This window comes from Temnothorax nylanderi, unplaced genomic scaffold, assembly GCF_030848795.1.
Source record: "Temnothorax nylanderi isolate EJ_2023f unplaced genomic scaffold, tnyl_v1.0 TNYL_tig1048_pilon, whole genome shotgun sequence".
In the NCBI taxonomy this organism is placed as follows: domain Eukaryota; kingdom Metazoa; phylum Arthropoda; class Insecta; order Hymenoptera; family Formicidae; genus Temnothorax; species Temnothorax nylanderi.
The window spans coordinates 15834-43195 of record NW_027250110.1 but is presented as its reverse complement, the minus strand read 5'-3'; the positions used below and the strand labels follow the sequence as shown (position 1 = coordinate 43195).

Below are 27362 nucleotides of genomic sequence, written 5' to 3'. Positions count from 1 at the left end.
TAATAAAATATTTTTATTTTGTACTATCTCTGTAATTCTTTGTGATTAAATCTTTTATTCTATTGAAAAATACATATATAAACTTTGTATTTAAATACCTTGTATTCCCTCGTTGGATTAAATATTTTAATAAAATATTTTTATTTTGTACTGTTTCTCTGTAATTCTTTGTGACCACTAAAAAATACACATGTAAACTTTGTATTTAAATATCTTGTATTCCCTTGTTAAATTTAAATAAAATTTTTTAATCTTATAAAATTGTTATCATACATTCTTTTTCTAATTGACACCATGTAAAGATTTTTCAAAGTAGTGCAACAATTATTTTTTGAAGCAATATATATGTTCTCTCTGTAATTGGCGCTGTAATTTAAAGAGATATTATTTCTTTTTTGTAATTGTAATAGATCACTTGAAGCGCGACTCTTCTTTGATAAGGTAACATAATTTTGTGATGTGTATCACTTGGGTTATAATTTTTTGGAAATAAAGATACTACTGCTTAGATTTTTTCGAGATTTTTCGAGATACAAAGAGTACGTCTACCACTTGTTACTTAGGTTTTTTCGAGGTATAATATTGTTATTTACGAGCACATGCAAAGAATGTGTTTTTATGACGTGCGGAAACGAATAATATAATAATAATAATAATAATAATAATAATATAATAATAATATAATAATAATAATAATAATAATATAATAATAATATAATAATAATAATAATAATAATAATATAATAATAATAATAATAATAATAATAATAATTACGTTACGAATAATATTATGCTGTTATCCTTTTTTTTTCGAGATATTTGAGTGAGAGAACGTATAAAGACGAGGTGAAGTGATGCGTGGGAGGTGGAAAGCGGAGACGTGCACGTCACACACACATACTGAAGAAATGTACATTATTCCTCGCTTTTAACTCCTTTACCCCGAGAGCGAGAAGGAACTCCACGTTTCGCGTATAACGAAGCTTTATGCAGCGCAAGAAATTGTGTCGAACGTCTCTTTGGTGTATTGAAAGCTACCTGGAGATGTCTTTCTCGACACAGGATCTTGCAGTACGAGCCTGGCTTCGCTGGGAGAATTGTCAACGCTTGCGCAGTCCTCCATAATATGCGTAATGCTCACACGGCATATTTAATGATGATCTATTCAATGAAATTAATTATGACGAAAATATATATGACAATTATGATAATGCTTGTGATATTAATGTAGATAATATTGCTCGTGGACCTCTTGCTATCGCACGTCGCATCCAAGACCGTTTAATAGCAAAAAGATTTGCCAGATAAACGACAATAATTGTTTATCTGGCAAATCTTTCTGCTAATTGCAAATCTTTGTTTCTCAAAAACTCGTATCCGTTCACTAACATTAAGTGCCATTCTACACTACGTTGCAAACGCCCCGTCGCACAGTGGGATGAGTACGCCATTTTTTTTCAATATTCAATATCTAGAAAATAAGCAACTATAATAAAAAATATGTAAGAAGCAAAGTTGTAGGGCTTCTAAAAATGTATCTAAAAAAACACCTTTTTAAACCATTTGTTACAAGTCCATATAATAACGTAATAATAACAGCAAAAATGCCGAGTTCGACCATGACACCTTGGATCTGTCCCTTTTAGCTGCACTGACTGAACTAGTGTACACTGGTGTAGCTGCACTGACTGAACTGGTGTACACTGGTGCAATAAGCTAGAGTGAGACAAGTATAATATTTTATTTCACTCGAACTAACCAGTGTCCACCAGTTCAGCCAGTGCAGCTAAAAGAAATAGATCTTTTATTAATATGAGATTTAGATATCATCACTATTAAATACAAACCTGTAAGATAAGATGTTTTATCCGAAAAATTATACACACCACAATACAAATATATTTATCTATTTTATATCTATTTATATAAACGTTGTGCATTAAACCGTATGGCATTTTATGGCAAAATTATCGCCTGATAATTAATCTACACTGTGTACTCTTCCGAAATTATTCGATTTCAAGTGGTTCTAGTAGGTTCCAAAGACTGCACGTTAATTTAAATGTTAAAAATCGATCCAAACAGAGTTTCGAAGAGATATTGTTTAAATTATTGTTCAGTAAGGTAAACAAATTTTAATCGTGTATCTCACATATTTAATAATAGTACTTTTTATAAGAATAGAGTTTCTTAGATTGTGTACTGTTTAGTTGTATTTTTCCTTGAAATATTTAGCAACAAAACAGAGATATGTCATACACATAAAAAGTTTGATAATACGTTTATGTTCACGTTTCTGTACAAGTACGAAATAAACGCGCTTATATTATTTCGGACCATAATATGAAGATTCAGTTTATATATAAGTTAGAAAATATATTCATTTCTTTTTATTGTATTAGTCGCAATTTCGAATTTTGGAAGCCTTCGTCCCACTGTGCGTCGCCAGTCGCGAAGGGTGGCAGATGTTACTTTGAAAGTGTTATTTCCGGTTGCGCTTGGCAGTTATGGTTGCTAAAACAAAGTCAAACACCTTTTAACTTTTTGGCAATAGTAACTGGCAATCGGCAATCGAAAATAACACTTTTCAACTAGCAGTTGCCACCCTCCGCGACTAGCGACGGGGCGTTTGCGACGTATTATTGTAGAATGGAATTAACAGTCTGCACAGCAGCAGTATCTGCCAATTTTTGTATTGCATGTGCAATTCTAGTCATAACACAAGCGCATTCATATTATAGATGTGTCTGTAGAGTTTATTAGATAAGTTTATTAGATAAGTTTAGTAGATACAGTAAGATTATTAAATGTAAAGTAAGATTATTAGATAAGACAGTAAGACAATTAAAATGATTATAAAGTGAGATTAGATTACAATGTACTAGCTGGAATGTATAAAGTACAAATTAAAGTAGTAGTAATCTATTTTATTATAATGCAGGTAAAATTAATAAATAATTGCCAAACAATTTCACTCATTAGAAAAATATATTTAGCATTAGCATAATGGAGATCGAACAATAATGTACACATACACGTTTGAATGTGAAAACTGAAATAAATCTTTGGCTTCAAAACAAAATAAAATTGTTAAATATAAGTAACATGGTTTCTTAAGGGGGCATATACCTTTCTCGGCTTCAAAAAATCGATTTTTTTTTATTGCATATTTCGAAAGAACAACATTTCAGGAATGTAAATCTAAAGCCATTTAAAGAAATTCGAAAAATTGAAGAAGTTACAGCACTTTGTACTGAGCGCCGTCCGAGCGTCTGTTAGGCCGTTTCGGAGCAACGCGCAGGTAACAGCGTTCGACTCTTTTCCCCCCCGTTGGTAGCCCCATTTTGGACCCCCCATTGTAATTTAAATAAAAGTTCGTTTCTGGGTAGTAGGTACATAAGTCTTTTAATAGATGGCACTTCAAATTTTTTCTAGAATAATCTTTAGTCCACGTATTCAGTTGCTTGGTGTCAGTTGTGTTGTACGCACATGTTACAATGAAGAGATCAAAAAGTTCTCGGGAATCGCACCGAAGCAATAAATTTCGCAAGGATTGGACACCAAAACGTCCGAAGCCGCCCAATAGATGGGCATTAGAAAGTGAAATCGAGACGACCACTACAGCTGCGAAGAAATTGAAATCGGAGAATAGTATGCTCGTGCCGGAGAATGACAGTTTGAATTACAGAATTTTAAATTTCAATTCAGTTTTCAACGAAATTTCACAGGTTGTGAAATGTAAAACGTGCGGAGGCGACGTGAAATTTCAAACAGAAAGTAGCGGATATACTCAAAACACGAACGAAAGTTATAATAACTTGATCTGGAGGATAGCTCCGAAAAATACAAACAGTAGCGCTCGAATCGTCGAAATTGCGACTTTTCTCGCTGTTTGTTTATTTAATGAAGGAACCTCAGCTCTTTTGAAAGTAATGAGTACAATGGGAATAACAGTTGGACGAAACGCAGTACAATTTGCTGCGTTGAGTGACACTCGCCGCTGCGATCAAGCAGACGTCCGAGAGCAGCATGCAACACGGGAGGCCCGACTAAAGCGCCGCCTTGAAAAAAACCATCAAAATGATGAGCACCTTGCCCTGGAGGATTCCCTGTATGGCCCCGGAATAGATGATTACATGTAAGTCGTGAGAAAACAGTTTTATCATAGTGTAAACTTGTTCTGAAACTTTAAACGCATTTTTCTCGAAACCATGTTTTTCAAGTCGGTACCATAAATATCTCGGTAATGGATCAACCGATCTATTTAATTTTTTTTTTAAATAAAAGTTTATAAAATTTACCAGTCCTTGACCCATGCTTTTTGAAAAATTTTAATTTTATATATATTTTTTTAAACAAAAAAGATTGAAATTTTTGTCGAAAATCGATACCTAAATTTTGACAGTCTGCCATTTTATTGAAAATTTGAATTTTCAAAAAAGGATGGGTCAAGGACTAGAAAAAATATCAAACTTTAATATTCTGTTTTTTTTTTGGGGGGTTTCAGATGATCCTGCGGAGATATCCATGGTACCGCAATTTCAAACATTTTGTGCGGGACTTACTTCAAGAGGCAAAAGAGGGGGGATGGTTTATTAAAAATAATAAATAAAAAATTTTTTTTATAACTACAATAGATGTACTTTGTTGTACAAAACAACTCTTACCTTTAAACATTTTTTTTTATTGTTAAAAAAAATCACGAAATATGCCTATTTTTGAAGCCGAGAAAGGTATATGCCCCCTTAATTTACGACCATCACATTACGTTATCACATTTGACAAAGAAGTACTCGCAGTAATTTGTTCATTTTTGTAAAAACTATTTAAACTCAAATGAAGTAATAGGGCCATTTTTTTCAGCGTCTTTAAACGTTGATAATCAAATATTTAATCATCACACAGATTAATCGTTAGGATAAGTAAGCAACAAGTTTTCTGTAATTATTGTGAGTTTCTCAAAAACTCGTATTCGTTCACTATTATTAACGGCGTGTATGTACAGCAGCAGTAGTCTAAAGACGTTAGAAAAAGTGGTCCATAGTCTATTAAAATGTAACAATAGTTGAACGAAAATATTATTAATTATATCAAATAATTAATTATCACACAGATTGATTGTTAAGATAATTAGGCAACATGTTGTCCATAATTGTTGTGAGTTTCTCAAAAACTCATATTTGTTCACTATCATTAACAGCCTGTACAGCAGCAGTATCTGCCAATTTTTGTATTGCATGTGCAATTTCAGTAACTGCAAGCGCATTCATTTTAGATGCCTCAGCTTGAACTTTCGCAGCTTTAGCATGCATCTGTAAACATATTCAAATATATTTTACAAATTATGTATGTAATTTGTTTTTAAAAAATTGCACATTCTAGGCCAATTAAAGATTTTGTCTTACAAACTCAGCATCGGCCTGCTTCTGAGCAACGGATTGGAAGACTTCTCTCGATGAGGACAATTGTTGAGGTGTAACTCGATTCACTGCAAATTTAAGATGTCATGTATCTAAATGTCATGTACAGCTATCGCTGCCAAAAATTATAATACAGAAATATAAAAAACATTTTAAAAATAATTTTTAAAACTGTAATGTACAGAGTAAGAATTAAGCTTTACATCTTCTTGATAAAGTGGGCGCCTGAATATTTTTTAGTGAACTCGAGTGTTCTGTTGACTTTGCTGCTATATTCCTACTTGTTTTAATAGTAGCAGCCTTTGGAATAATAGCAACCTTTCTTGATGCGCAGTTAGTAAGGTTCTGATAAGGATTAGAATCTCCAATTTCATTTCTTGCATTATCAGACACAAAGTCTGTACCTTGTGAACAATCTATTGAATCATCATCGACAACACATACGTCCTTGTTATTATCTAAGGAATTAGCTGCAAACAAAAGAATATGCCGCTTTGAATATATTGATGTACAGCTGTTACTGCGAAAAAATATCAAACAGAAGTATAAAAAAACATTTTAAGAAACAATTTTAAAATTTTAATCTACAGAGTAAAAATTAAACTTTACATGTTCTTGAAGAAGTGGGCGCATGAATATTTCTTGAAGTATTGGAGTGTTCTGCTCGAGGTTCTGCTAACTTTGGAAGTGGATATGCATGAGGAATCCCTACTTGTTCTAAAGGATGGAATAATAGCAGCTTTTGGAATAGCAACCTTTTTTGATGTGCAGTTCGTAAGGTTCTGAGTAGCACCAGAATCTCCAATTTCATTTCTTGCATTATCAAATACAAAGTCTGTATCTTGTAAAAAATCGTCATCAACAGTCATTATTACGTCATCGTTGTTATCTAAGGAATTACCTGCAAACAAAAGAATATGTTACACTTTGAATATGTTGGTTTTAAAAGTTACCTGCGTCTATAGTAATTACATATTACATAGTTTTAAAAACATGAAAGAAATCAAGCAACTCAAAGAACAAATTTTAAAATTTAACAATAACAAAAAAAATATTACAATATATTTTTATTTACTTATTGTTAGTAATTATTAAGGACCTTACAAAAGAATCTGTACAAACTTGATAGGATATATTAGCACTTTTCAACAACAAAAGTAATTAGGTAATAAATCTCACCATTTGAATATTGCGAGTGTTCAGAAGTTTCTTGTGGCATATTTGTGTAAACACTTAGTACTTGTGGAGTCGCTGATAAAACTGAATTATTTCCATGTTCAAGTTCTTCCAGTAAATTCTATATGCACAGACAAATGAGTACATTTGTAAAAAGCAATTACTGTTTCCATTGAATATAAAATAAGTATGTTGTGATATACATATCATAACTTAAAAGGTTTATGAAAACTACCTCCTCATCAGGGATACTGTCTGCGCAATATTTACTTCCTTCGACATACTCGGCTCCTACTATTCCAATTACACGTAGCTCAAGTTCCGTCAGTTCAGGTTGCGCAATAGCTTTATTGCCCGTTAATCCTTTTGCCTTGCGTAAATCTTTTGCTTTTATAGAAGTGCGACTTTTTAAGTCCCTCCAAACCTTAAACGTATAATTATAAATAATATGTTATTACATAAAACCTGTAAGATTTTGTGATTATACTAAATATATGTGAATGCAATTGTTCATACCACTTGATATTGTTCAACCGTTTTTGTTGCTCCTTGAAAGGAATTTAATTCATTTGCTAATTCTGTCCACTTTTTCTGAGCTTCTTCTTTTCCATGTAGAGCCTGAAATTTTCCTTCCGCGAGACCCTTGTGCAAGTAAAAATAATCCACCATTTTCGTCAGTTGCACCTGCGATGCTCTTGAAGTTCTTGTTTTTTTTCTATTTTATATTTATATCTTATATATTTATATCTTATATATTTATATCTTATATATTTATGTCTTATATATTTTATATTAAAATTATATTATTATTATTTTATATTTTATATATCTTATATATTTTATATATTTTATATATTTTATATATGTCTTATATATTTTATATTTTATTTTATATTAAATATAAAACAAACTTTATGTAAGTGTATAAATATGTAATATATAATAATTCTAATCACATTCCTTTTCACTTTAAGTTAGGTATAATATACGCAATCTACTGCTGAGATATCCTTCGAACATTCTCAGTATCTACTTGTGCTGTATGGGATATTTCTTAATCTTCTTCATACACACCATAATCGGCGAAGTCTCTTATGCACTCTAATGCTTTGTCCGGTAAATGTCTGAAATACAAATGATAATTTTATCGTAGACGTATATAAATAACAAATGTCGGGAAAGTGTTTGAAAAAAAATTATATTTTCATCATAGATATAAAAATAATAATCTTAGTACAAAAGTATTCAATATTATCAATAAATTTGCAATGAATTGTCCTGCGGTTTATAGTCACATATTTAAAAATACATTGTGTATATGATAATTAAATTTTTTTGCGTTGCTTACATACCTTCCTATTTTAGACATGGGCAACCAAAATGACGGTATGCTTTTATTTCTATAATTTCGTCTCTGCGCATCAATGATTGACGAAGCCGCTTTCTGCGGTAGAAGTTCTCCCATTAATCGTGGAAATCTATATGGATAAATAAAATTGAATCATTTACCACTAACAACCGCTATAAATATTTTGTTTATCAAATAACGTTATTGTTGTCGGTATAAAAAAAGATATATTAAAAAATGCGGTATTATTGAAGTAAAAATTTTTCGTCGAATTCGGCAATTTATAAAAGAAATAGTTTGCGTGATATTATAAAACATTTGTTGCAGTGATGTATTATTGTATAGTTACCTAGTTTTAATATTCTTTTTAACAAATCCGGTACGTACAAAGGTCAAATAAACAGTAGTAAAATTAATAGAGCATTTTCCGTTACTCAGTTCACGTAGTTCCTCAGACATAGCTTCCATAAATGCTGTATGCCGAAACGTATATTAAAACATTAGAAAAGTATAAATACATTAACATTTTTTACACTATTGGCGTGCATATTACTAAAATAATATGTTTTATATGTATATACATATATTTAGTTAGTCATTCAGTGAACAACTGTAATATCATGAATTAACATTATATATATATATATATATATATATATATATATATATATATATATATATAAAATTATCTTGTGAGCATTTACATATTTATAATAATTTTTTAAATTCAAACTGAATTATGTATATAAATGTAGCTTGTGATTATTACGAATAATCGCAAGCTATGTTATATGTATATATATGTATATATATGTGTATATATTTGTTTTTATAATATTATATCATGTACAATATATAATATTATAATCATTAAATAAGGGATGTGTTACCTTTAACTGCGGATTTTGAAGCGCAGTAAACCGTGCCATAAGGAATGCCGAAAAGCCCTGCTACTGATGACAGTGCCACAACATGACCGTGATTCTTTTCGATCATATTTGGTAGGAATGCTTGCAATGTCTGAAAATAATGTTTATTTGTAAGCAACAATTTGCGAAAGCCTAATTCTCTACACTGAGAGAAAAAATTTTTTAAACGAAGTAAATACATTTACTTAAAATTATTGTTTTTGATTGAAGTAAATATTCATTCTATTTAAATAAAAATATCTAATTTCAAGTAAATATGTGTATTGTATTAAATAAATTATTTTAAGTCATTACATTTTCTACATTTAAGTAAAGATTTCATGAAATACAGAATTTTATTTATTAAACAAAGTAAACTGTTATTTCAAGATGAGAAATCTAACTTTCTTCACTTTAAAAATTACATCTTAGAAAATGTTTTCTAGAATTAAAATGACAATTTTTTTAGTTGAAAATTATATGCTCTTTGACACTTATATCTTGTTATAAGTAAACATTTATTCTTTAACAAGAAAATAATTTTTTTCTATGTAGTAATATTTTTTTAAGAAAGAGTGTAATATTTAAAATCTATACGCCAAGAAAATAAATATTTAAATCCAATGAAATAATTTCTTAAGAGCCATGTAATAAATCATTTTCTTGAATAAAGTATGACTTTTGTGGGTTATAACGTTTCCTTTTCTTAATGACAAAATTTTACTTTTTTGAAGAAAATTACTTCTTAGATGGCTTCTACCAAAAAAATATTTTTTTAAACCAAAATAAATGTTTTTAAATTATGTTTTTTTATTTAAGTAAATATTCATTTAATTTAAATAAAAATATACGATACCAGAATCAAAATGACAATTTTTTCAGTTGAAATTTATATGCTCTTTAACACTTATATCTTGTTATAAGTAAATATTTATTCTTAAACAAGAAAATAATTTTTTTCTATGTAGTAACATTTTTTTAAGAAAGAGTGTAATATTTAAAATCTATACGCCAAGAAAATAAATATTTAAATCCAATGAAATAATTTCTTAAGAGCCATGTAATAAATTGTTTTCTTGAATAAAGTATGACCTTTGTGGGTTATAACGTTTCCTTTTCTTAATGACAAAATTTTACTTTCTTGAAGAAAATTACTTCTTAGATGGCTTCTACCAAGGAAATATTTTTTTAAACCAAAATAAATGTTTTTAAATTATGTTTTTTTTATTTAAGTAAATATTCATTTAATTTAAATAAAAATGTACGATACCAGAATCAAAATGACAATTTTTTTAGTTGAAATTTATATGCTCTTTGACACTTATATCTTGTTATAAGTAAACATTTATTCTTAAACAAGAAAATAATTTTTTTCTATGTAGTAACATTATTTTAAGAAAGAGTGTAATATTTAAAATCTATACGCCAAGAAAATAAATATTTAAATCCAATGAAATAATTTCTTAAGAGCCATGTAATAAATCGTTTTCTTGAATAAAGTATGACCTTTGTGATAAGCGTTTTCACCGCTAGGCGGCTGCTAAACTCGTAAGTCAAATTCGACCAGAGACTGTATATAAGCACTCGCAGTTGTACACATCATTTTAAGTAAATATTCATTTAATTTAAATAAAAATGTACGATACCAGAATCAAAATAACAATTTTTTTAGTTGAAATTTATATGCTCTTTGACACTTATATCTTGTTATAAGTAAACATTTATTCTTAAACAAGAAAATAATTTTTTTCTATGTAGTAACATTATTTTAAGAAAGAGTGTAATATTTAAAATCTATATGCCAAGAAAATAAATATTTAAATCCAATGAAATAATTTCTTAAGAGCCATGTAATAAATCGTTTTCTTGAATAAAGTATGACCTTTGTGATAAGCGTTTTCACCGCTAGGGGCTGCTAAACTCGTAAGTCAAATTCGACCAGAGACTGTATATAAGCACTCGCAGTTGTACACATCATTTTAAGTAAATATTCATTTAATTTAAATAAAAATGTACGATACCAGAATCAAAATAACAATTTTTTTAGTTGAAATTTATATGCTCTTTGACACTTATATCTTGTTATAAGTAAACATTTATTCTTAAACAAGAAAATAATTTTTTTCTATGTAGTAACATTATTTTAAGAAAGAGTGTAATATTTAAAATCTATATGCCAAGAAAATAAATATTTAAATCCAATGAAATAATTTCTTAAGAGCCATGTAATCGTTTTCTTGAATAAAGTATGACCTTTGTGATAAGCGTTTTCACCGCTAGGTGGCTGCTAAACTCGTAAGTCAAATTTGACCAGAGACTGTATATAAGCACTCGCAGTTGTACACATCATTTTAAGTAAATATTCATTTAATTTAAATAAAAATGTACGATACCAGAATCAAAATGACAATTTTTTTAGTTGAAATTTATATGCTCTTTGACACTTATATCTTGTTATAAGTAAACATTTATTCTTAAACAAGAAAATAATTTTTTTCTATGTAGTAACATTATTTTAAGAAAGAGTGTAATATTTAAAATCTATATGCCAAGAAAATAAATATTTAAATCCAATGAAATAATTTCTTAAGAGCCATGTAATCGTTTTCTTGAATATAGTATGACCTTTGTGATAAGCGTTTTCACCCCTAGGTGGCTGCTAAACTCGTAAGTCAAATTCGACCAAAGACTGTATATAAGCACTCGCAGTTGTACACATTATTGGAATCTATCACACCGGTCACTCAAGTGATGAAGATATGACAATTATTTATTATTTATCCTTACTTAATTTGCGAACAGCTCTTTTGGATTCAGCAAAATATTTCTCTGAAGCAAACTTTTGATTTATTTTTAATAAAATAAATATGTATTCAAATAAATGATTAGTTAAAATAAAATAAAAATTCTATTTGTGAAATAAATTATTACTACAATTATGAATAATATTTTTTAATTAAAAGAAATATTTTATTTATTACAATAAATAATTTTTTAAAAGAAAAATTTTATTTTTACTTTGGAATAAAAATGTTTTTGATTTTCTATCATATTCATTTTACTCAATAAAATATTTACTTCAAGTATGAATATCATCCCTGATCTAAAAACAATATTTATTTAGTTTCAATAATGATTTTGTTTTTCGAAATTGTGTATTTCTTTCTAATAAAAGATATTTCCTAATCTTCTGTTTATGATTTTCTTGATGCAATAAAATATTTGCTTCAACTATGAATATCATTCTTGATCTTAAAGAAATATTTATTTTATTTTATTAATTATTTTGTATTTCGAAACTATGCATTTCTTTCTAATGAAAGATATTTCCTAATCTTCTGTTTATGATTTTCTTCATGCAATAAAATATTTGCTTCAATTATGAATATCATTCTTGATCTTAAAGAAATATTTATTTTATTTCATTAATTATTTTGTTTTTCGAAACTATGCATTTCTTTCTAATGAAAGATATTTCCTAATCTTCTGTTTATGATTTTCTTGATGCAATAAAATATTTGCTTTAACTATGAATATCATTCTTGATCTTAAAGAAATATTTATTTTATTTTATTAATTATTTTGTTTTTCGAAACTATGCATTTCTTTCTAATGAAAGATATTTCCTAATCTTCTGTTTATGATTTTCTTGATGCAATAAAATATTTGCTTCAACTATGAATATCATTCTTGATCTTAAAGAAATATTTATTTTATTTCATTAATTATTTTGTTTTTCGAAACTATGCATTTCTTTCTAATGAAAGATATTTCCTAATCTTCTGTTTATGATTTTCTTGATGCAATGAAATATTTACTTCAACTTTGAATATCATCCTCGATCTTAAAGAAATATTTATTTTATTTTATTAATTATTTTGTTCTTAGAAATTGTCCATTATTTGTAATAAGAGATATTTTCTCATTTCCTGTTTATAGTTTTTTTATTTTAAAAAAATATTTATTAACTATTTGTATATTGTTTCCAGGATGAAGAAAATATTTCTTTCATTAAAGTTAATGTTAGTTTTGTCGTATATAAAAATATTCACTTAATTTATTTAAATAAGTACTTAAATTAAGAAAATGTATGCATTTAATTTAAGTAAATATGTCATTGGTACCCCTCAAATAAATAATTTTCTTGAATAAAGTAATATTTTTTTGGATCAAAATATTTTTTTTCTCAGTGTATGCTCGTCTAAGTCATGTAGTACATCTTGCAACTTTAACATCTTACAATCAAGTACATTACTTGCCCAATAATGCGCTATCAAATTGACGTTTTCAACTTGAGTAATTTCATCGGGACTCTGATTCAAGAATGCTTTAATAAACACTGCGCCTGCATTGTTGACCAAGATTGTAACGTCACCTACTTCTCTCTTTACTTTCTCGGCTACCCGGAAGACTTCTTCCCTATCTGCTACATTACATCTGTAAAATGCGACCAAATTTTAATTAGTATTGATCATTTAATAGGCGTCTACACATATTCGTACACGTGTAAATTTTATCGGAGTAGCTTTTTTACTTCATCGAGTCTTGTCAAAAAATCGCTGCAACTTACCGATACGCGTATACAGACTCTTTTCCCATTTTTTTTAGGTCGCTCATAGTTTCATTATTTGTATCGTCGTTGATATCCCAGCATACCACTGTTGCTCCTAACAATGCATAGCCAATCGCTAATTCCTTTCCGATACCGTGACCTGCACCTGTTATCTGTGATAATATATAATATATAAAATATAATTTAAATTATAATTATACACGGAGAGAATTTTTTCTTAAAATTTACCCTGAAATCATGGTAGTTGTGGGACAACATGTGCCACCAAAAATTTTATGCGAGCTATTCTGATTAATATCCACCATAATAAAAAATATTAATATCTATTACATTATAATATAAAATATGTTTAATTAATTTTACTAAAATAGATCTAGGAAATTTCAATAATTTTTCAAAATTTGCCAATTTGCTTGGTAATTTTTATTACATTGTTTGTAAAATGTCTTTTGTATGTTTTAAAAATTCCTTAGTTGTCAAGTTGTCCCAAGTTTGCAGTGAATTTAAGAGTAAAATATAACAAAAAATTCTCTCCGTATAATTGTCAGAAATTACAATTTACAAACTTTTAAAGTTCAAAATATCATTGATATTTAAATTTTCTTGTTGAATTGAATGCTTTAGAAAGAACGAATTTACTTAGTAAAATATGAAAACGAATGTGTCATCAAATAAAGAATGTCAGCTCAGACTGCTCAGAGTCTAATTGTTAAATAAATATTTTCCTATTTGCTCACGCAATGTAATTTCAGATAACACTTATTTACGGTAATAAAAGAAGAAAATTAGGAATTTGTACATTGCTTCCTCAACATTTGTAAGAGCTTTGTGAGCGAAATAAAATTTTGATGAAGCAATGTGTAAATTCTTAATTTATTTGTATGTTTTTTTATATATACATATAATAGTGTCCATATTAAAAATTTTATACGCACCAAAACTATTTCGCCAGCTACGCTCTTTTTCTTCGTTGGAACGATTAATCTGTATACGTCTTCACAAATATAATATACCACTTTCAAAATAAGAAATAATATCTCTGCTAGAAGGAGCAACATATTGTATGTTTGTATCATGATTGTCTGAAAAAGAAAATTTTTTAATAAGAACATTTAGTATTGGTTGATATAAAAATGTGTGTTAATTACATTAATCTTTTTTTCATCGGATGATATATTTTCAATTATATGCTTGTAGTTATGTAATTATATATTTGGAATATATTTTAATTATTGTTAATGCTTTAGAATATTATTTGTATATTATATGAGACAGTTAAAACAAAAGAGGCTAACAAGTAAAATTTAGTGAAGATAATTTTCGATTTTTACACATTGAAACTTCTTTTGGAAAAGTTTTAAAAATTTTAATAAATTAAAAAAATTGTACAGAAATAAAGGAGATAGATAGATAGATGGATAGATAAAGAGAATTTGACATATTTTTATGTAAAATTATTTCCACGAAAGGTGTAAATTTTGCGAATAATTATGTAACATTATCGTGAGGAAAGTTTTTTTTATAATTTCCTTTTATGAGGAAATAGCAAGCTTTTGTTTCTCTCTTGAAAAGGGATATAGTTAATTTATTATTTTTATTTGTTACAAAAAACTGAGTTTATTATACAGTGTAAGTACGAAAGAATTATTACACTGAGAAAAAAAATATTTTGATCCAAAAAAATATTACTTTATTCAAGAAAATTATTTATTTGGTGGGTACCAATGGCATATTTACTTAAATTAAATGCATACATTTTCTTAATTTAAGTATTTATTTAAATAAATTAAGTGAATATTTGTATACGACAAAACTAACATTAACTTTAATGAAAGAAATATTTTCTTCATCCTGGAAACGATATACAAATTGTTAATAAATATTTTTTTAAAATAAAAAAAATATAAACAGGAAATGAAAAAATATCTCTTATTACAAATAATGGACAATTTCTAAGAACAAAATAATTAATAAAATAAAATAAATATTTCTTTAAGATCGAGGATAATATTCAAAGTTGAAGTAAATATTTTATTGAATTAAGAAAATCATGAACAGGAGATTAAAAAATATCTCTTATTAGAAAGAAATGCATAATTTCGAAAAACAAAATAATAAATAAAATAAAATAAATATTTCTTTAAGATCAAGAAAGATATTCATAGTTGAAGCAAATATTTTATTGAATCAAGAAAATCATAAACAGAAGATTAGGAAATATCTTTTATTAGAAAGAAATGCATAATTTTAAAAAACAAAATAATTAATAAAATAAAATAAATATTTCTTTAAGATCAAGAATGATATTCATAGTTGAAGCAAATATTTTATTGCATCAAGAAAATCATAAACAGAAGATTAGGAAATATCTTTTATTAGAAAGAAATACACAATTTCGAAAAACAAAATTATTATTGAAACTAAATAAATATTGTTTTTAGATCAGGGATGATATTCATAGTTGAAGTAAATATTTTATTGAGTAAAATGAATATGATAGAAAATCAAAAACATTTCTATTCCAAAGTAAAAATAAAATTTTTCTTTTAAAAAATTATTTATTTTAATAAATAAAATATTTCTGTTAATTAAACAATACTATTCATAATTGTAGTATAATAATTTATTTCACAAATAGAATTTTTATTTTATTTTAACTAATCATTTATTTGAATACATATTTATTTTATTAAAAATAAATCGAAAGTTTGCTTCAGAGAAATATTTTGCTGAATCCGAAAGAGCTGTTCGCAAATTAAGTAAGGATAAATAATAAATAATTGTCATACCTTCATCACTCTTTTTTTATTTAATGAATCCTGTGAATTTAGTTACAGTTCCCAGGAACAAGCCTATTACCTGTATAAAACAGAAATATGATTAGCTATGACATTAAGCGTTGTTTATGGAAAATGACTTTAATTTCCGAGTATGCATATTGGAGAAAAAACTTGCAAAAAACCCATAGTAATTAATAGTTAAGGGGGCGAGAGGGAAGGATAAGGAGCAAGGGCATGGGGAGTTATGTGTGTATCACACCGAATCCAAGAAGTGCTTAGGAAGTTTGCATCTGATATTTAGTGGAATCTCCTTTGTATTATAGTTGCCCGTATTACTTATAAGTGGATTTTCGTGGTCGTGATTGTATGTTTTATGAATCATACTTCGGATAATCTCGCTTATAAGCTCAGTTTGAGTTTGGGTGTGCAACTCAGTGACACGTAGTTTAGGGAGGTTTAAAATGATTCTAAGAAATCTATTTTGCATTGTTTGAACGCTTTTAAGATGAGACTTATGAGCTGCGGCCCATACCGGAGCCGCATAGAGTAGCACCGATCTTGCACAAGTTTTGTACAGCAAAAGTTTATACTCGGTCTTAAGTTTACTCGCTCCGTTTATAACAGGATATAACTTTCGAAGCGCTCCTTGGGTTTTGTTGACTCTGTCCTCTATAGCCGGTTTCCATCTTAAACCAGCATCAATGTTTACACCGAGATACTTGACATTTGAGGCCCAAGGAACCTTGTAGCCTGACATGTTTATAGATGGAGGTTTAGGGAACTTTTTTCGCGTGATAATTATAGCCTCTGTTTTTTCGGTGTTGATGACCATCTTCCAACTTTCAAAAAATTGAACGATGGCATCAACGTGCCTTTGCAGCCTGCTGACGAGTAAAGCCGGGCTCCACGAGGAAGTGTACACAGCAGTATCGTCAGCATATCACTCGTTTACGCGGAGTAAATTATCGCAAGTTACTACAAAATCCCGTTTACGCGAAGGAAAATCCCGTTTACGCAAAGAAATTATCGTAAGTTACTACAGAAGTAACGCTCGCGTAAACGTAGTATAAGTACATAAAATTATTTAATTTAAAATTGAAACCTAAACATCATCTCTTATTACATTACCCACGTGTAATAAAAAAAATTGGTCCGATGAGATTTGTGTCGGGTTTTAGATTTGAGTCAAAGCATAAACAGCTAAAAGAGATAGCAAATAGTACGACTTCAAGACTTAATCCAAGTCACACTTTATTTGTTAAGCATCAACAACATCTGTGTTTTAAATTTTATGCCAAAGTACTTCAACAAAGCTAAATGATTTGTTGATTTCTTGTAATTTAAATGTGCAATTTCCCTCATACCTTTGTGAAGTAAATATTTATATTTCACCATGGGTAGAAGTAAATGGCACTTTATATAAAAACAATATGGTTGTTTTAAATTCAGAATTTAAGTTTGCGAAAATCGTTTATATTCTTATTGATGAAAAAAAAGAAGTACATTTCGTTGCATTACAAATGAGTATGATTCAGTTCTCGCAACATGTACAAGCATTTGAGTTAGAGGAATCTGAAGAATACACAGTTATTACACAAAGTACTTTGTGTAATAAAGTAGTACGTACTTTATACGATTATATTCCAAAAATAATTCATGTTTTCATGGGCAAAAAATACGTAACTACACTGAAAAAAAAATTTACTCAATCTAAATAAATATAATAATTCAAATATGATTTAGTCACATTAAGAGGTTGTTTATCAGATTGTAATAAACAATGACTTACTTTAAATGTATATATAGTCAAAATAAAGAAAGATTTTATTCAACGTAAAATAATTTTAAAACAAATAACAAATAACTTTTATTAAGATAGTATTTACTCAAACTGAGTAATTCATTAATTAAATTTGAAAAATCTCATATTATTAAAGTAAGAAAATAGGTTTAAATAAATATTTGTTCAAACCAATTTTTTAATTTGCTTAATTATAGTATGCTATTTTGTAAAGGCTGTTTGACTCAAATTTAAAAATATTTGTTTAAAATTAATTTTAAAACAAATAACAAATAACTTTTATTAAGATAATATGTACTCAAATTGAATAAATTCTTTAAAATTAAAAAATCTGATATTATTGAATTAAGGAAATGGGTTTAAATAAATATTTTTTCAAATCAGTTTTTTAATTTGCTTATTTATAATATGCTATATTGTAGAGATTGTGTAACACAAATACAAAAAATATTTATTTAAAATTAGTTTTGTAACCAATAATAAATAACTTTTATTAAGATAATATGTACTCAAATTGAATAAATTCTTTAAAATTGAAAAATCTGATATTATTGAATTAAGGAAATGGGTTTAAATAAATATTTTTTCAAATCAGTTTTTTAATTTGCTTATTTATAATATGCTATTTTGTAGAGATTGTGTAACTCAAATACAAAAAATATTTATTTGAAATTAGTTTTGTAACCAATAATAAATAACTTTTATTAATATAATATTTACTCAAATTGAACAAATTCTTTAAAATTAAAAAATCTGATATTATTGAAATAAGGAAATAGGTTTAATTAAATATTTTTTTAAATTAATTTTTTAATTTGCTTAATTCTAATATGCTAGTTTGTAAAGATTGTTTGACTCAAATTTAAAAAATATTTGTTTGAAATTAATTTTAAAACAAATAATAAATAACTTTTATTAAGATAATATTTACTTAAATTGAATAAATTCTTTAAAATTGAAAAATCTGATATTATTGAATTAAAGAAAAAGGTTTAAATAAATATTTTTTCAAAGGAATTTTTTAATTTGCTTAATAACAATTAATATGCTATTTTGTAAAGATTATTTGACTCAAATACAAAAAATGAAAAATGTTTATTTGAAATTATTAAATCTTTATAAGAACTCTTTAATAAATATTATTTGGTTTTAAATGTTGATTTAATGTTAATTTTTTTATAATGAGTTTATAATGAGTTTCCATATACATGGAATTTCGATATCAGTCGATATTAATTGGCGACGAACGTATCTTTGATAACGCGAGATATCGATAAAAATAATATATGCTGAGCGACGCGACTAATGGCATCTGCGTACAGGACGCGGAAACGTTTGCCGCGCGAAGCGCGAACTCGAGAGTTAGACAAAAAAGCATCGCAAGCCACGCTGCCACGATCGTCGTTCGTCGTTAGTCGAGAAAAGTGAACCATCACATAACCAGTACAATCGAGCACGGTTAACGTGAGGTAATAAGCGAAAGCATTTCGACGCATTGTGTTTCTATTTTCATCAATCGTGCAAGATTATATACGCGTAAACAAGACTATATACGCGTAACACGAAAGCATCGCAAGCCACGCTGCCACGCTGCCACGATCGTCGTTAGTCGAGAAAAGTGAACCATCACATAACCAGTACAATCGAGCACGGTTAACGTGAGGTAATAAGCGAAAGCATTTCGACGCATCGTGTTTCTATTTTCATCAAACGTGCAAGACTATATACGTGTAACACGAAAGCTATATATACGCGTGCGACATAAAGTGACGAAAATTGAATGCGCGAGCCACCAAGGGCAAATACACGAAGACTTGCAAACCACGATTTTTTTGTGAGCAAGGTAAGCAGACATTTTTCGGCATTTACTACGTTTACGCAAGCATTATTTTTGTAGCAATTTATGATAATTCTGCTAGAGACCCCCGTTTACGCGAAGTGAATTATGCAGAGACCCCCGTTTACGTGGAATAAATTATCGTGTTACGATAATTTTGAGTAAGTTACTACAGAAGTAACGCTCGCGTAAACGTAGTAATTATTAGAGCCAGGGCACGTACATTGCCGCAGCCTCTTACACTGAAAAAAATATTTAGATCCAAGAAAATATTTATTTAGATAGTGCCAATGACTTATTTACTTAATATAATACACATATTTATTTAGAATTAGATATTTTTACTTAATTTAAGTAAAGATATCTAATTTTAAATAAATATGTGATTATATTAAGTAAATAAGTCATTGGCACTATCTAAATAAATATTTTCTTGGATCTAAATATTTCTTTTAGTGTATGCCAGCTTACGTGAGAATTGCCTTACGCGACACGTAAGCCAATCGTACACGGAAAAAAATGACTTTGCAATAGTAGCTAAATTTCAGTAGCTGAAAAAACTTAGCTGTAAGAGCTACCACCTTAGTATCATGGCTAAACTCTGGCTATTATAGGAAAAAGTCATTAACTGCAACAGCAAAATTTATTAGCTGAAATAGAAAGCGTAATTTAGCACAAGCAGCTAAAAAGGTTGCAGCCGTACCTAAATACCTTACCATGTACAGACATTATGAAATGTGCTATACAAGCTACAACACTTAGCACGCATAGCTGTTTATAGTTACGCGCGTGAAAATTCGATTTGCAGTTGTTTGTGCGACGCTATCATTTCGGCGCTTAGCCGCGGGCGACCACAGCGTCTCTATCTCACGTCTCGCGTGCCATCTGCCATGTAAGGGCTCAGTCACAATGAGAAAAATAAGGAATAAGATAAAGGAATAAGGAATAAGGGAATGTCGCATCTCACTTCAGTACACGTACATTAAAGTGAGATGCAACATGCCTTATTCCTTATTCCTTTATCTTATTCCTTATTCCACTCATTGTGACTGAGCCCTAATAGTGGTTATGGTTAGTGGTTAAGAAGCCATTGGCCTAGTTTACACCGTGCGACCTGATCGCGACCTGACCTATGCCCTGACCTAAAATAGGCTTCTAAACAAAACGTTTACACCATGTAGACCTATGATACTTTTGGTCGAATATAGATAAAAATCCAGTATCCAGTATTTATTGGTACGCTCTCTGCACTTTAGGCGATCTTTAGGTCACCTGCGTTTACACGCGTTACGTCCTACTTTAGGTCTACGCCTAATTTAGGTCAGGGCACGCGAAAAAGAGACCTGACCCAAGCGAGGTCGCAACTGTTTACATCGTCGCGACCTATCGTGTTTGGGTTGAATATAAGGTATAGGTCGCGGCCTAAACGCACGGTGTAAACTAGGCCATTGTTGCATTGTTCGCATTTCGTTTCGCGCGTGAGTTGAGTTGAGGCCGCAGGGGAAAGGGGGAAGTGATCCGCGCAGTTCCTTTCCTTGGTGCCCTCCGACGCGACGGCTCCGACGACCGCCGCCCGCGTCGTGAGTAGTCCCCCTTTCCCCCCGCGTGATCCGCGGCGCCGTTCAGACCGCTTCCGCGCGCGCGAGGATACGTAGCCGGGCCGAGCGGACTCGCGGCGTCATCGGCGACCTCGCGCGCGATCGTCGCGACGACCGGGCGACGTAGGTGCCGCGCGTCGGAACGTGCACGCGGACACGGCGGCACGTAGGTGTTGCGCATCTGCTTTGTCCGCGCGACCGCGTGCCGCATACCGCGTGCGCCACGCGCGTTCTTCTCGGGGAACGGAAGACTGCCTCCCCCTCGCTCGGGTGACGTGTGCCGGGTCGCGGAAACGGACCCCCGTCGCGCTTTCTTCGCCGCCGAGACTGCCGAGAGACGGAATTTGGGCCTAACGTACCTACGGCATCCCGAGTTCGCGGAAATATCAAAAGATAGACAAAGAAGTTCACGAGCTATTAAACCGTTGGGGTGTATCTCCACCTGTTATTGATAGATTCAAAGGTAAGTATTTCTATTGTAAATACTGCATGACTGCGATTTTCCGTGCTTACTTCTCTCACCTTATATATGTATGCAAAATTACCGTTCGGCATCATTCCACGATCTCACAATCATGGCGTATATATGTGAGATCTAGATTCTAGAAATATCGAGAGCGCTCTATCACGTGATCGATATACAGGTGACATGCCGCGACCGCGTGTGTGTGCGTGCCGGGCCTGTCGAAAGTACGGGTCGGAGCGGCAGTCGTCTACCGGCCGCCGAACGATAAGACGGAATAATGTACTCGCAATGTATTTAGAATAAAGTATCTTACATATATTCTTTTATCTTCTAATTTGATAGGTAAAAGAATATTCGCTATGACTGATCATACGGAATGATGCCAAACGGTAATTTTGCATACATATAAGGTTAAAGAAGTAAACATCCTGAACAATAACTTTGCATTATATATATGAATAAACTTATTAATACACTGAGAAAAAAATGTTCTGGATTTTAGTAAATATTAGTTTGCATACAACTGTGACTCCATTTATTAAAATAAAGAAAATTTTCCTTTTTATTAGTATATTTTTTCCCTAGTAAATCAATATTGTGTTTTATATTAGGTGAATTAAATCATTAATTCAGCTCATTGACTCAAATAAATCTCATCAGACTTTAATACGCAGGTCATGAAGAACTCAATTAGGAAATACCTTATGTAATACTCTATATATCCTTATATAGTATGCCTGCATGAACGCGGCCAGTAAAACTTATCACCCATCGAATATGACAATATTTAATCCATTATATTTATAATATATAGATACTAATACATGTTAGTAATACGTTAGATACAGTAAGAGAAAAATTTCTTAATTCACAACGAGTTAAAGCTAATTCTATCGCGCTGTTTTGTTTCACGAAAGAGTAGATTATTTAATGAAAGTCTAAACATGTTATTATTTCCAAACAGGTTGTCAGTCAAGAAAATGATCATTGTATATGGTACGGAGTATGTTACACGGATGCAGCTATGCACAAAAAGTATTGTCCTTACGATGGACCACCGAAGCCATTGAATTCTGAAGGACAAAAATTGTTGGCTAAGCATTGTCCACATTTGTTGGTGGATGATGGCAAAGGAATTAATACCTGCTGCGATACAACTCAGCTTGCTACGTTAGACTCAAATATCAAGCTTGCGTCAAATTTTCTAAAAAGATGCCCTAGTTGCTTAGATAATTTAGTGAAACATTTTTGCGATTTTACATGCGCTGTTAACCAAAGCAAATTTATCAACATTACGGAGAAAGGCGAAGCAAATGGTAATTATTATATTTCATCATTTAATATGTTTAAGATTTGATATTTTATGTTTATAACATTTTGATACGCATTTTACTATTTTGAATCTCTTTCCAGGTGTAGAATATATTAACGGGATAGGTGTATATATAACAAATAAATATCTTGACGGCACGTTTAACTCGTGCAATAAGGTGTCAGTGCCAAGTACGGGGCAGTTAGCATTGGATTTAATGTACGGAGAATGGGGTGCAAGAGTAGATGTACTCCTTTGAAATGGTTTCACTATATGGGTGATGCGGAGAATAATGTTTATGTACCTTTCCAAATCACATATGTGAATACTGACAAATCTGTCGAATCATTTGTGCCATTAGACCCTCCAATCACACCATGCAGTACGGCGCTAAACGTTAGTATTATTTTTTTAATAGAATTTTTTTATTAGAAATGTATATGTGTATAAAATATACAACATATACTTTCTGTATGAACAATACATACAAAAATGTATATCACAAATGCTCTTTTAAATCTATAAAATTCATTGACAGCGTAAAACTTTTTAATAAGACAAGTGTATAACGCAAAGTGTATAATGCATTCATTAGCTACACATTTTTCTCCAATAAGAATCTGTTAAGTACTGATAAATCAAAAGCAGGTGATCAAGAATAACGAGTTGTAATATTCATTAGTTAAGATAAAATAGATTATTTTATTTTATATTTTCATGGAATTATATATTTTATTTATTAATTTTTGTAATAAAGCATATGCATGATTAAAATTAATATAAGATATACTTTTTATGTGTATACTATAGAATCCAAAAGTTGAATATCTAAATATAATTCGCCTATTATTTCATATACGAAAAAAATTAGTTGGACTTAATTTTAAGAAATAAATATATGCAAAAAATTTCTTCAAAATTATTGTTTTTAAAATTAAAAATATGCTATTTTAAAATGGAAAAAGAATATATTTTTCTTACATCAAATGACACTAAAATGAAAAATCATCTAAGTTAATTAAAAATTGATGCGTTAGAATTGTTTAGGACAATTTAAATTGTATATTATATACAATATTTTTAGTATTATTTAATTTAAAAGCATTCTATTGAGACTGCGTTCCGATATTCACTGCAAATACTGAAAATCTATAGTTTACACATTATAGATTTTCAGTAATGACAGTGAATATCAGAACGCAGCCTTAGATATTTTGCTTTAACAGACCACTCTATTATTGTCATTCAGTAAAATGGATAGAATGGAAAAGTTTTCGATACAAACTTGGATTTGCTCTTATTGTTGGGGTAGACATTTCTGGAGACTTATGTTTTGCACTCATAAAAGTCATTTTGTTACATGAAAGTGAACCTTTGTTTGTATGCTCACCTATAATTAATATAGGATTCAATCCCCATGTCAGAGGGTACGAAGTAGAGAATAATGAAAAAGATAATAAGTGGTTTTGCATCAAGGCTAGTGAACTTACTGATTATCAGCCACTTCATGTGTACAAAATGGCAAATGGAGAACAATATATTGTTTTGAAGTATTATCTATAAAGAAGGATGTTTAATAAATGTTGATTTTAGCCCCTAAGTGTGAAATAAATAGACTCAAAAAATCACTGTTTGAGCTCTTAAATGACAGAAAATAATAATTATTTGAACTAATAGAAACATTGCAGGAATAGCTTAAACATGGTATAATAATTATTGTTTCCAGCCATTTCAGGACTCAAGCAATAATTTTTTAAGGATTTTTCTATTCACTTATTCATTATTTGTCTCACACTTGGAAAACAATTTTTTTACATCTTCCTTTTACTTTTTTTACATTTTTCTTTTACGAATGTACTTTCGTCTTCCAAAATAATAAAATGTGTTCTTAAAATATATATAGATATCTAAAATATATTTATATATCAATATTAAATATATTTATATGTCAGTAATATATAATATTTTTATTTTTTATTTTCCACCAGCATTTAAAACGTGTTTTGTTAATACCTGCTACTTTCGCCATAAAAAGTTGCTGATACTAATTAGCTGTCATTTTCGAATGCAGTTATTGAAGAAACAAAAATTGTGTTGAAAAGAAGAAAGTTTGCAGTTTTTAATGAGTATAAATAAAACTTAACAATGTTTGTATAATGATAATTAAATAAGCTAATGCATTAGCTTATTTGATTATTTCTTTATTTTTCATTATTTCTTGTCAATAAAATAAATTGGTATACAAAATTTTGTTAAGTTTTATTTACATCCATTAAAAACTGAAGACTTTTCTCTTTTCAACGCAATGTTTGTTTTTTCAATAACTGCATTCGAAAATGATATCTGATTAGTTTCAACAACTTCCTTTCAGACATCCTGTAATATACAACACAGCTCTAACTATGAGATCCTGGAGCTAGTATAGCATTGCTTCTTTAGTAAAATTAATAGTTAAGACAGCAAAAATTACTTTGCATTAGCAGCGAAGATTGTATCCTTATAGCTAAAAATCTTAGCACTCATAGTAAAGATTATTTAGTTCCTGCAGCAAAAAATGAATTAGCTAGGGATAAAGTAGCTATCTTTGTAGCTAAAAATCTTAGCACTCATAGTGAAGATTATTTAGTTCCTGCAGCAAAAAATGAATTAGCTAGGGATAAAGTAGCTCATTCAGGTAAGCGAAATTTGTCTGTTGTAGCAAAAATTTGTTACTACAGTACCTAAGTCCAAATAGCGAATAAATTTAGCTGGGACAGCAACAGCATTAGCTGTCCCTAGAATAGGGACACATCTTAGCTGTCACAGCTAAATTTTAGCTCCTGCTGCTAATCCTTTTTTTGAGTATACAGCAACGCACATAGAAAAACGTAACATAACGCACGTATAACGTATGGCACGTTACGTTACGTTTTTCTCTCGTAAGCTGGCGTAAGAGGCTGCGACAGTGTACGTGCCCTGGCTTTTACTTGTCTTGAATCGGATTAATTGTATTAAATGCATATTGTGCGTAGTTTTTTGTTGAAGATCCAGTGTATTGGGCACATGTGTGCCTTTCTACTGATAGACTCGAATGCTTTTTTTATCGAATCTGTAAAGTAAGAAGAAACATGGCTGACGACGAAGTGAAGGCAATACTACGAGATTTGGATTTAGAAAATCTGATTGATACATTTATAAGTAAGTAGTCATTGTTCATTTAGAACTCGTGCTAATTGTAAGATACATTTCTATATACAATACTAAATGTAAAATTTTATTTTTCTAGAAGAGTGAATTAATATAAAAGCATTAAAAAATTTGACAATACCTATGATTAATGAATTAATCCAAACAATAGGTGATAGAGCCATTTTTATTGAATATTGGCAACGTAATTTTAGTAAACCATCAAAAAGTTCAGAAAATAAAGAAAAAGATGCACAGCCCATATTAAAAAAAAGGGTAAAATAAATTTTTTGCGTTTAAAAGTTTTGGAATAAATTTATAAGTTCTTATTGTTTATTTATATGTTACATATATACTATTCTGCCATATTTAAACTTCCAGAAATTAGATGAAAACTCTGATACAGATTCAATTACTACTTCAACTACTGAAGAAGAAAATGAGTTCAAGAGAGACATTTGTTTAGTACAAAATTCAGAACTTATTAAACAATCTCTTTTATCAATGAAGGATATTCTTTCAAAACAAAAATTAGGTTTAAGAATTATTACAGCTTATAGAGAACAAAAATGCTTCACTGAAGCTCAGAGAAATAAACTTTGCGATATAATAGTTACATATATTGATGAAAAATTTTCAGAGTAAGTTTGTGCAATTTATTTTATTTATTTAATATTGAATAGCATAGTGATTATCATAATACATACTTTCACAGGTTGCCAAATGATATAGCAAAACATGTTGCTGAAAAAATTTGTGAGGCTTTTCCAACTGAAGTTGTTAAAACTTATTATATGTCTCCAGTAAAAAAGAAAAATTCGGCAGATAACAAATCTAAAGCATCTAAAGGCAAATTGATATCAATGTGGAGAAATAAGAGGAATAGGAATAAAAGGTTTTCTGCCAAAATTCCAAAACCAATAGAAGAGGTTGAGAACGATGTTTCAGATGGTAGCATTATATTTATTTAGTTGTATG

The 27362-nt window shown here is 29.6% G+C and overlaps 3 protein-coding genes and 2 long non-coding RNA genes across 16 annotated transcripts in view; 2 read left to right on the top strand and 3 right to left on the bottom strand.

Moving 5' to 3' along the window:
• Positions 1-650: 650 nt before the first annotated feature.
• LOC139786480 (uncharacterized) lies at positions 651-2594 on the bottom strand. Of its 2 annotated transcripts, XR_011722320.1 has the most exons (3): positions 1551-2593; positions 1250-1471; positions 651-1161 (listed from the first exon to the last, which is right to left on the bottom strand). It is a non-coding gene; the product is annotated as an uncharacterized lncRNA (long non-coding RNA). The 2 variants fall into 2 exon arrangements; XR_011722319.1 differs by having other exon boundaries at positions 651-1471; positions 1551-2594.
• Positions 2595-3169: 575 nt separating this feature from the next.
• Positions 3170-5570, top strand: LOC139786481 (uncharacterized). Its single transcript, XR_011722321.1, has 2 exons — positions 3170-4138; positions 4508-5570. It is a non-coding gene; the product is annotated as an uncharacterized lncRNA (long non-coding RNA).
• LOC139786476 (uncharacterized) lies at positions 4664-7431 on the bottom strand. The gene is made up of 7 exons (XM_071725632.1): positions 7113-7431; positions 6832-7020; positions 6600-6717; positions 6030-6321; positions 5624-5890; positions 5406-5488; positions 4664-5312 (listed from the first exon to the last, which is right to left on the bottom strand). The coding sequence occupies exons 1-5, from the start codon at positions 7263-7265 to the stop codon at positions 5887-5889; spliced, it is 756 nt and encodes a 251-aa protein (XP_071581733.1). The 5' UTR covers positions 7266-7431; the 3' UTR covers positions 4664-5312; positions 5406-5488; positions 5624-5886.
• A 96-nt stretch (positions 7432-7527) lies between these two features.
• On the bottom strand, positions 7528-22005 carry LOC139786475 (17-beta-hydroxysteroid dehydrogenase 13-like). Of its 2 annotated transcripts, none has more exons than XM_071725631.1 (9): positions 21964-22005; positions 16215-16284; positions 14361-14507; positions 13423-13577; positions 13112-13289; positions 8835-8964; positions 8294-8417; positions 7949-8074; positions 7528-7720 (listed from the first exon to the last, which is right to left on the bottom strand). In XM_071725631.1, exons 2-9 carry the CDS (start codon positions 16218-16220, stop codon positions 7651-7653), a joined length of 936 nt encoding a protein of 311 aa, XP_071581732.1. In that variant the 5' UTR covers positions 16221-16284; positions 21964-22005; the 3' UTR covers positions 7528-7650. The 2 variants fall into 2 exon arrangements, with proteins under 2 accessions (XP_071581732.1, XP_071581731.1); XM_071725630.1 differs by lacking the exon at positions 21964-22005 and adding an exon at positions 20547-20698.
• LOC139786474 (translation initiation factor eIF2B subunit delta-like) overlaps positions 19180-27362 on the top strand; it is a 14608-nt gene continuing 6425 nt past the window's right edge. For 7 of the 10 annotated variants that reach the window (XR_011722306.1, XR_011722305.1, XR_011722303.1 and 4 more), the window contains exons 1-7: positions 21361-21904; positions 22872-23223; positions 23321-23615; positions 26231-26396; positions 26485-26660; positions 26766-27025; positions 27100-27335. The gene's annotated coding sequence lies outside the window, so the exon portion shown is untranslated. Of the gene's footprint in view, positions 19850-21360; positions 21905-22131; positions 22297-22871; positions 23224-23320; positions 23616-26230; positions 26397-26484; positions 26661-26765; positions 27026-27099; positions 27336-27362 lie in introns of those variants that run through there. The other 3 variants (XR_011722309.1, XR_011722311.1, XR_011722310.1) reach the window with 3 other exon arrangements.

Coding starts and splice junctions, on each gene's coding strand:
- LOC139786475 (XM_071725631.1), bottom strand. Junction 13,290..13,422: donor GAGTCTGTATACGCGTATCG/GTAAGTTGCAGC, acceptor CGCATTTTACAG/ATGTAATGTAGCAGATAGGG. Junction 7,721..7,948: donor CCCATGTCTAAAATAGGAAG/GTATGTAAGCAA, acceptor TTTGTATTTCAG/ACATTTACCGGACAAAGCAT.
- LOC139786476 (XM_071725632.1), bottom strand. CDS start 7,265: ATGGTGGATTATTTTTACTTGCACAAGGGTCTCGCGGAAGGAAAATTT. Junction 7,021..7,112: donor CGGTTGAACAATATCAAGTG/GTATGAACAATT, acceptor TATACGTTTAAG/GTTTGGAGGGACTTAAAAAG. Junction 6,718..6,831: donor ACAGTATCCCTGATGAGGAG/GTAGTTTTCATA, acceptor CTGTGCATATAG/AATTTACTGGAAGAACTTGA.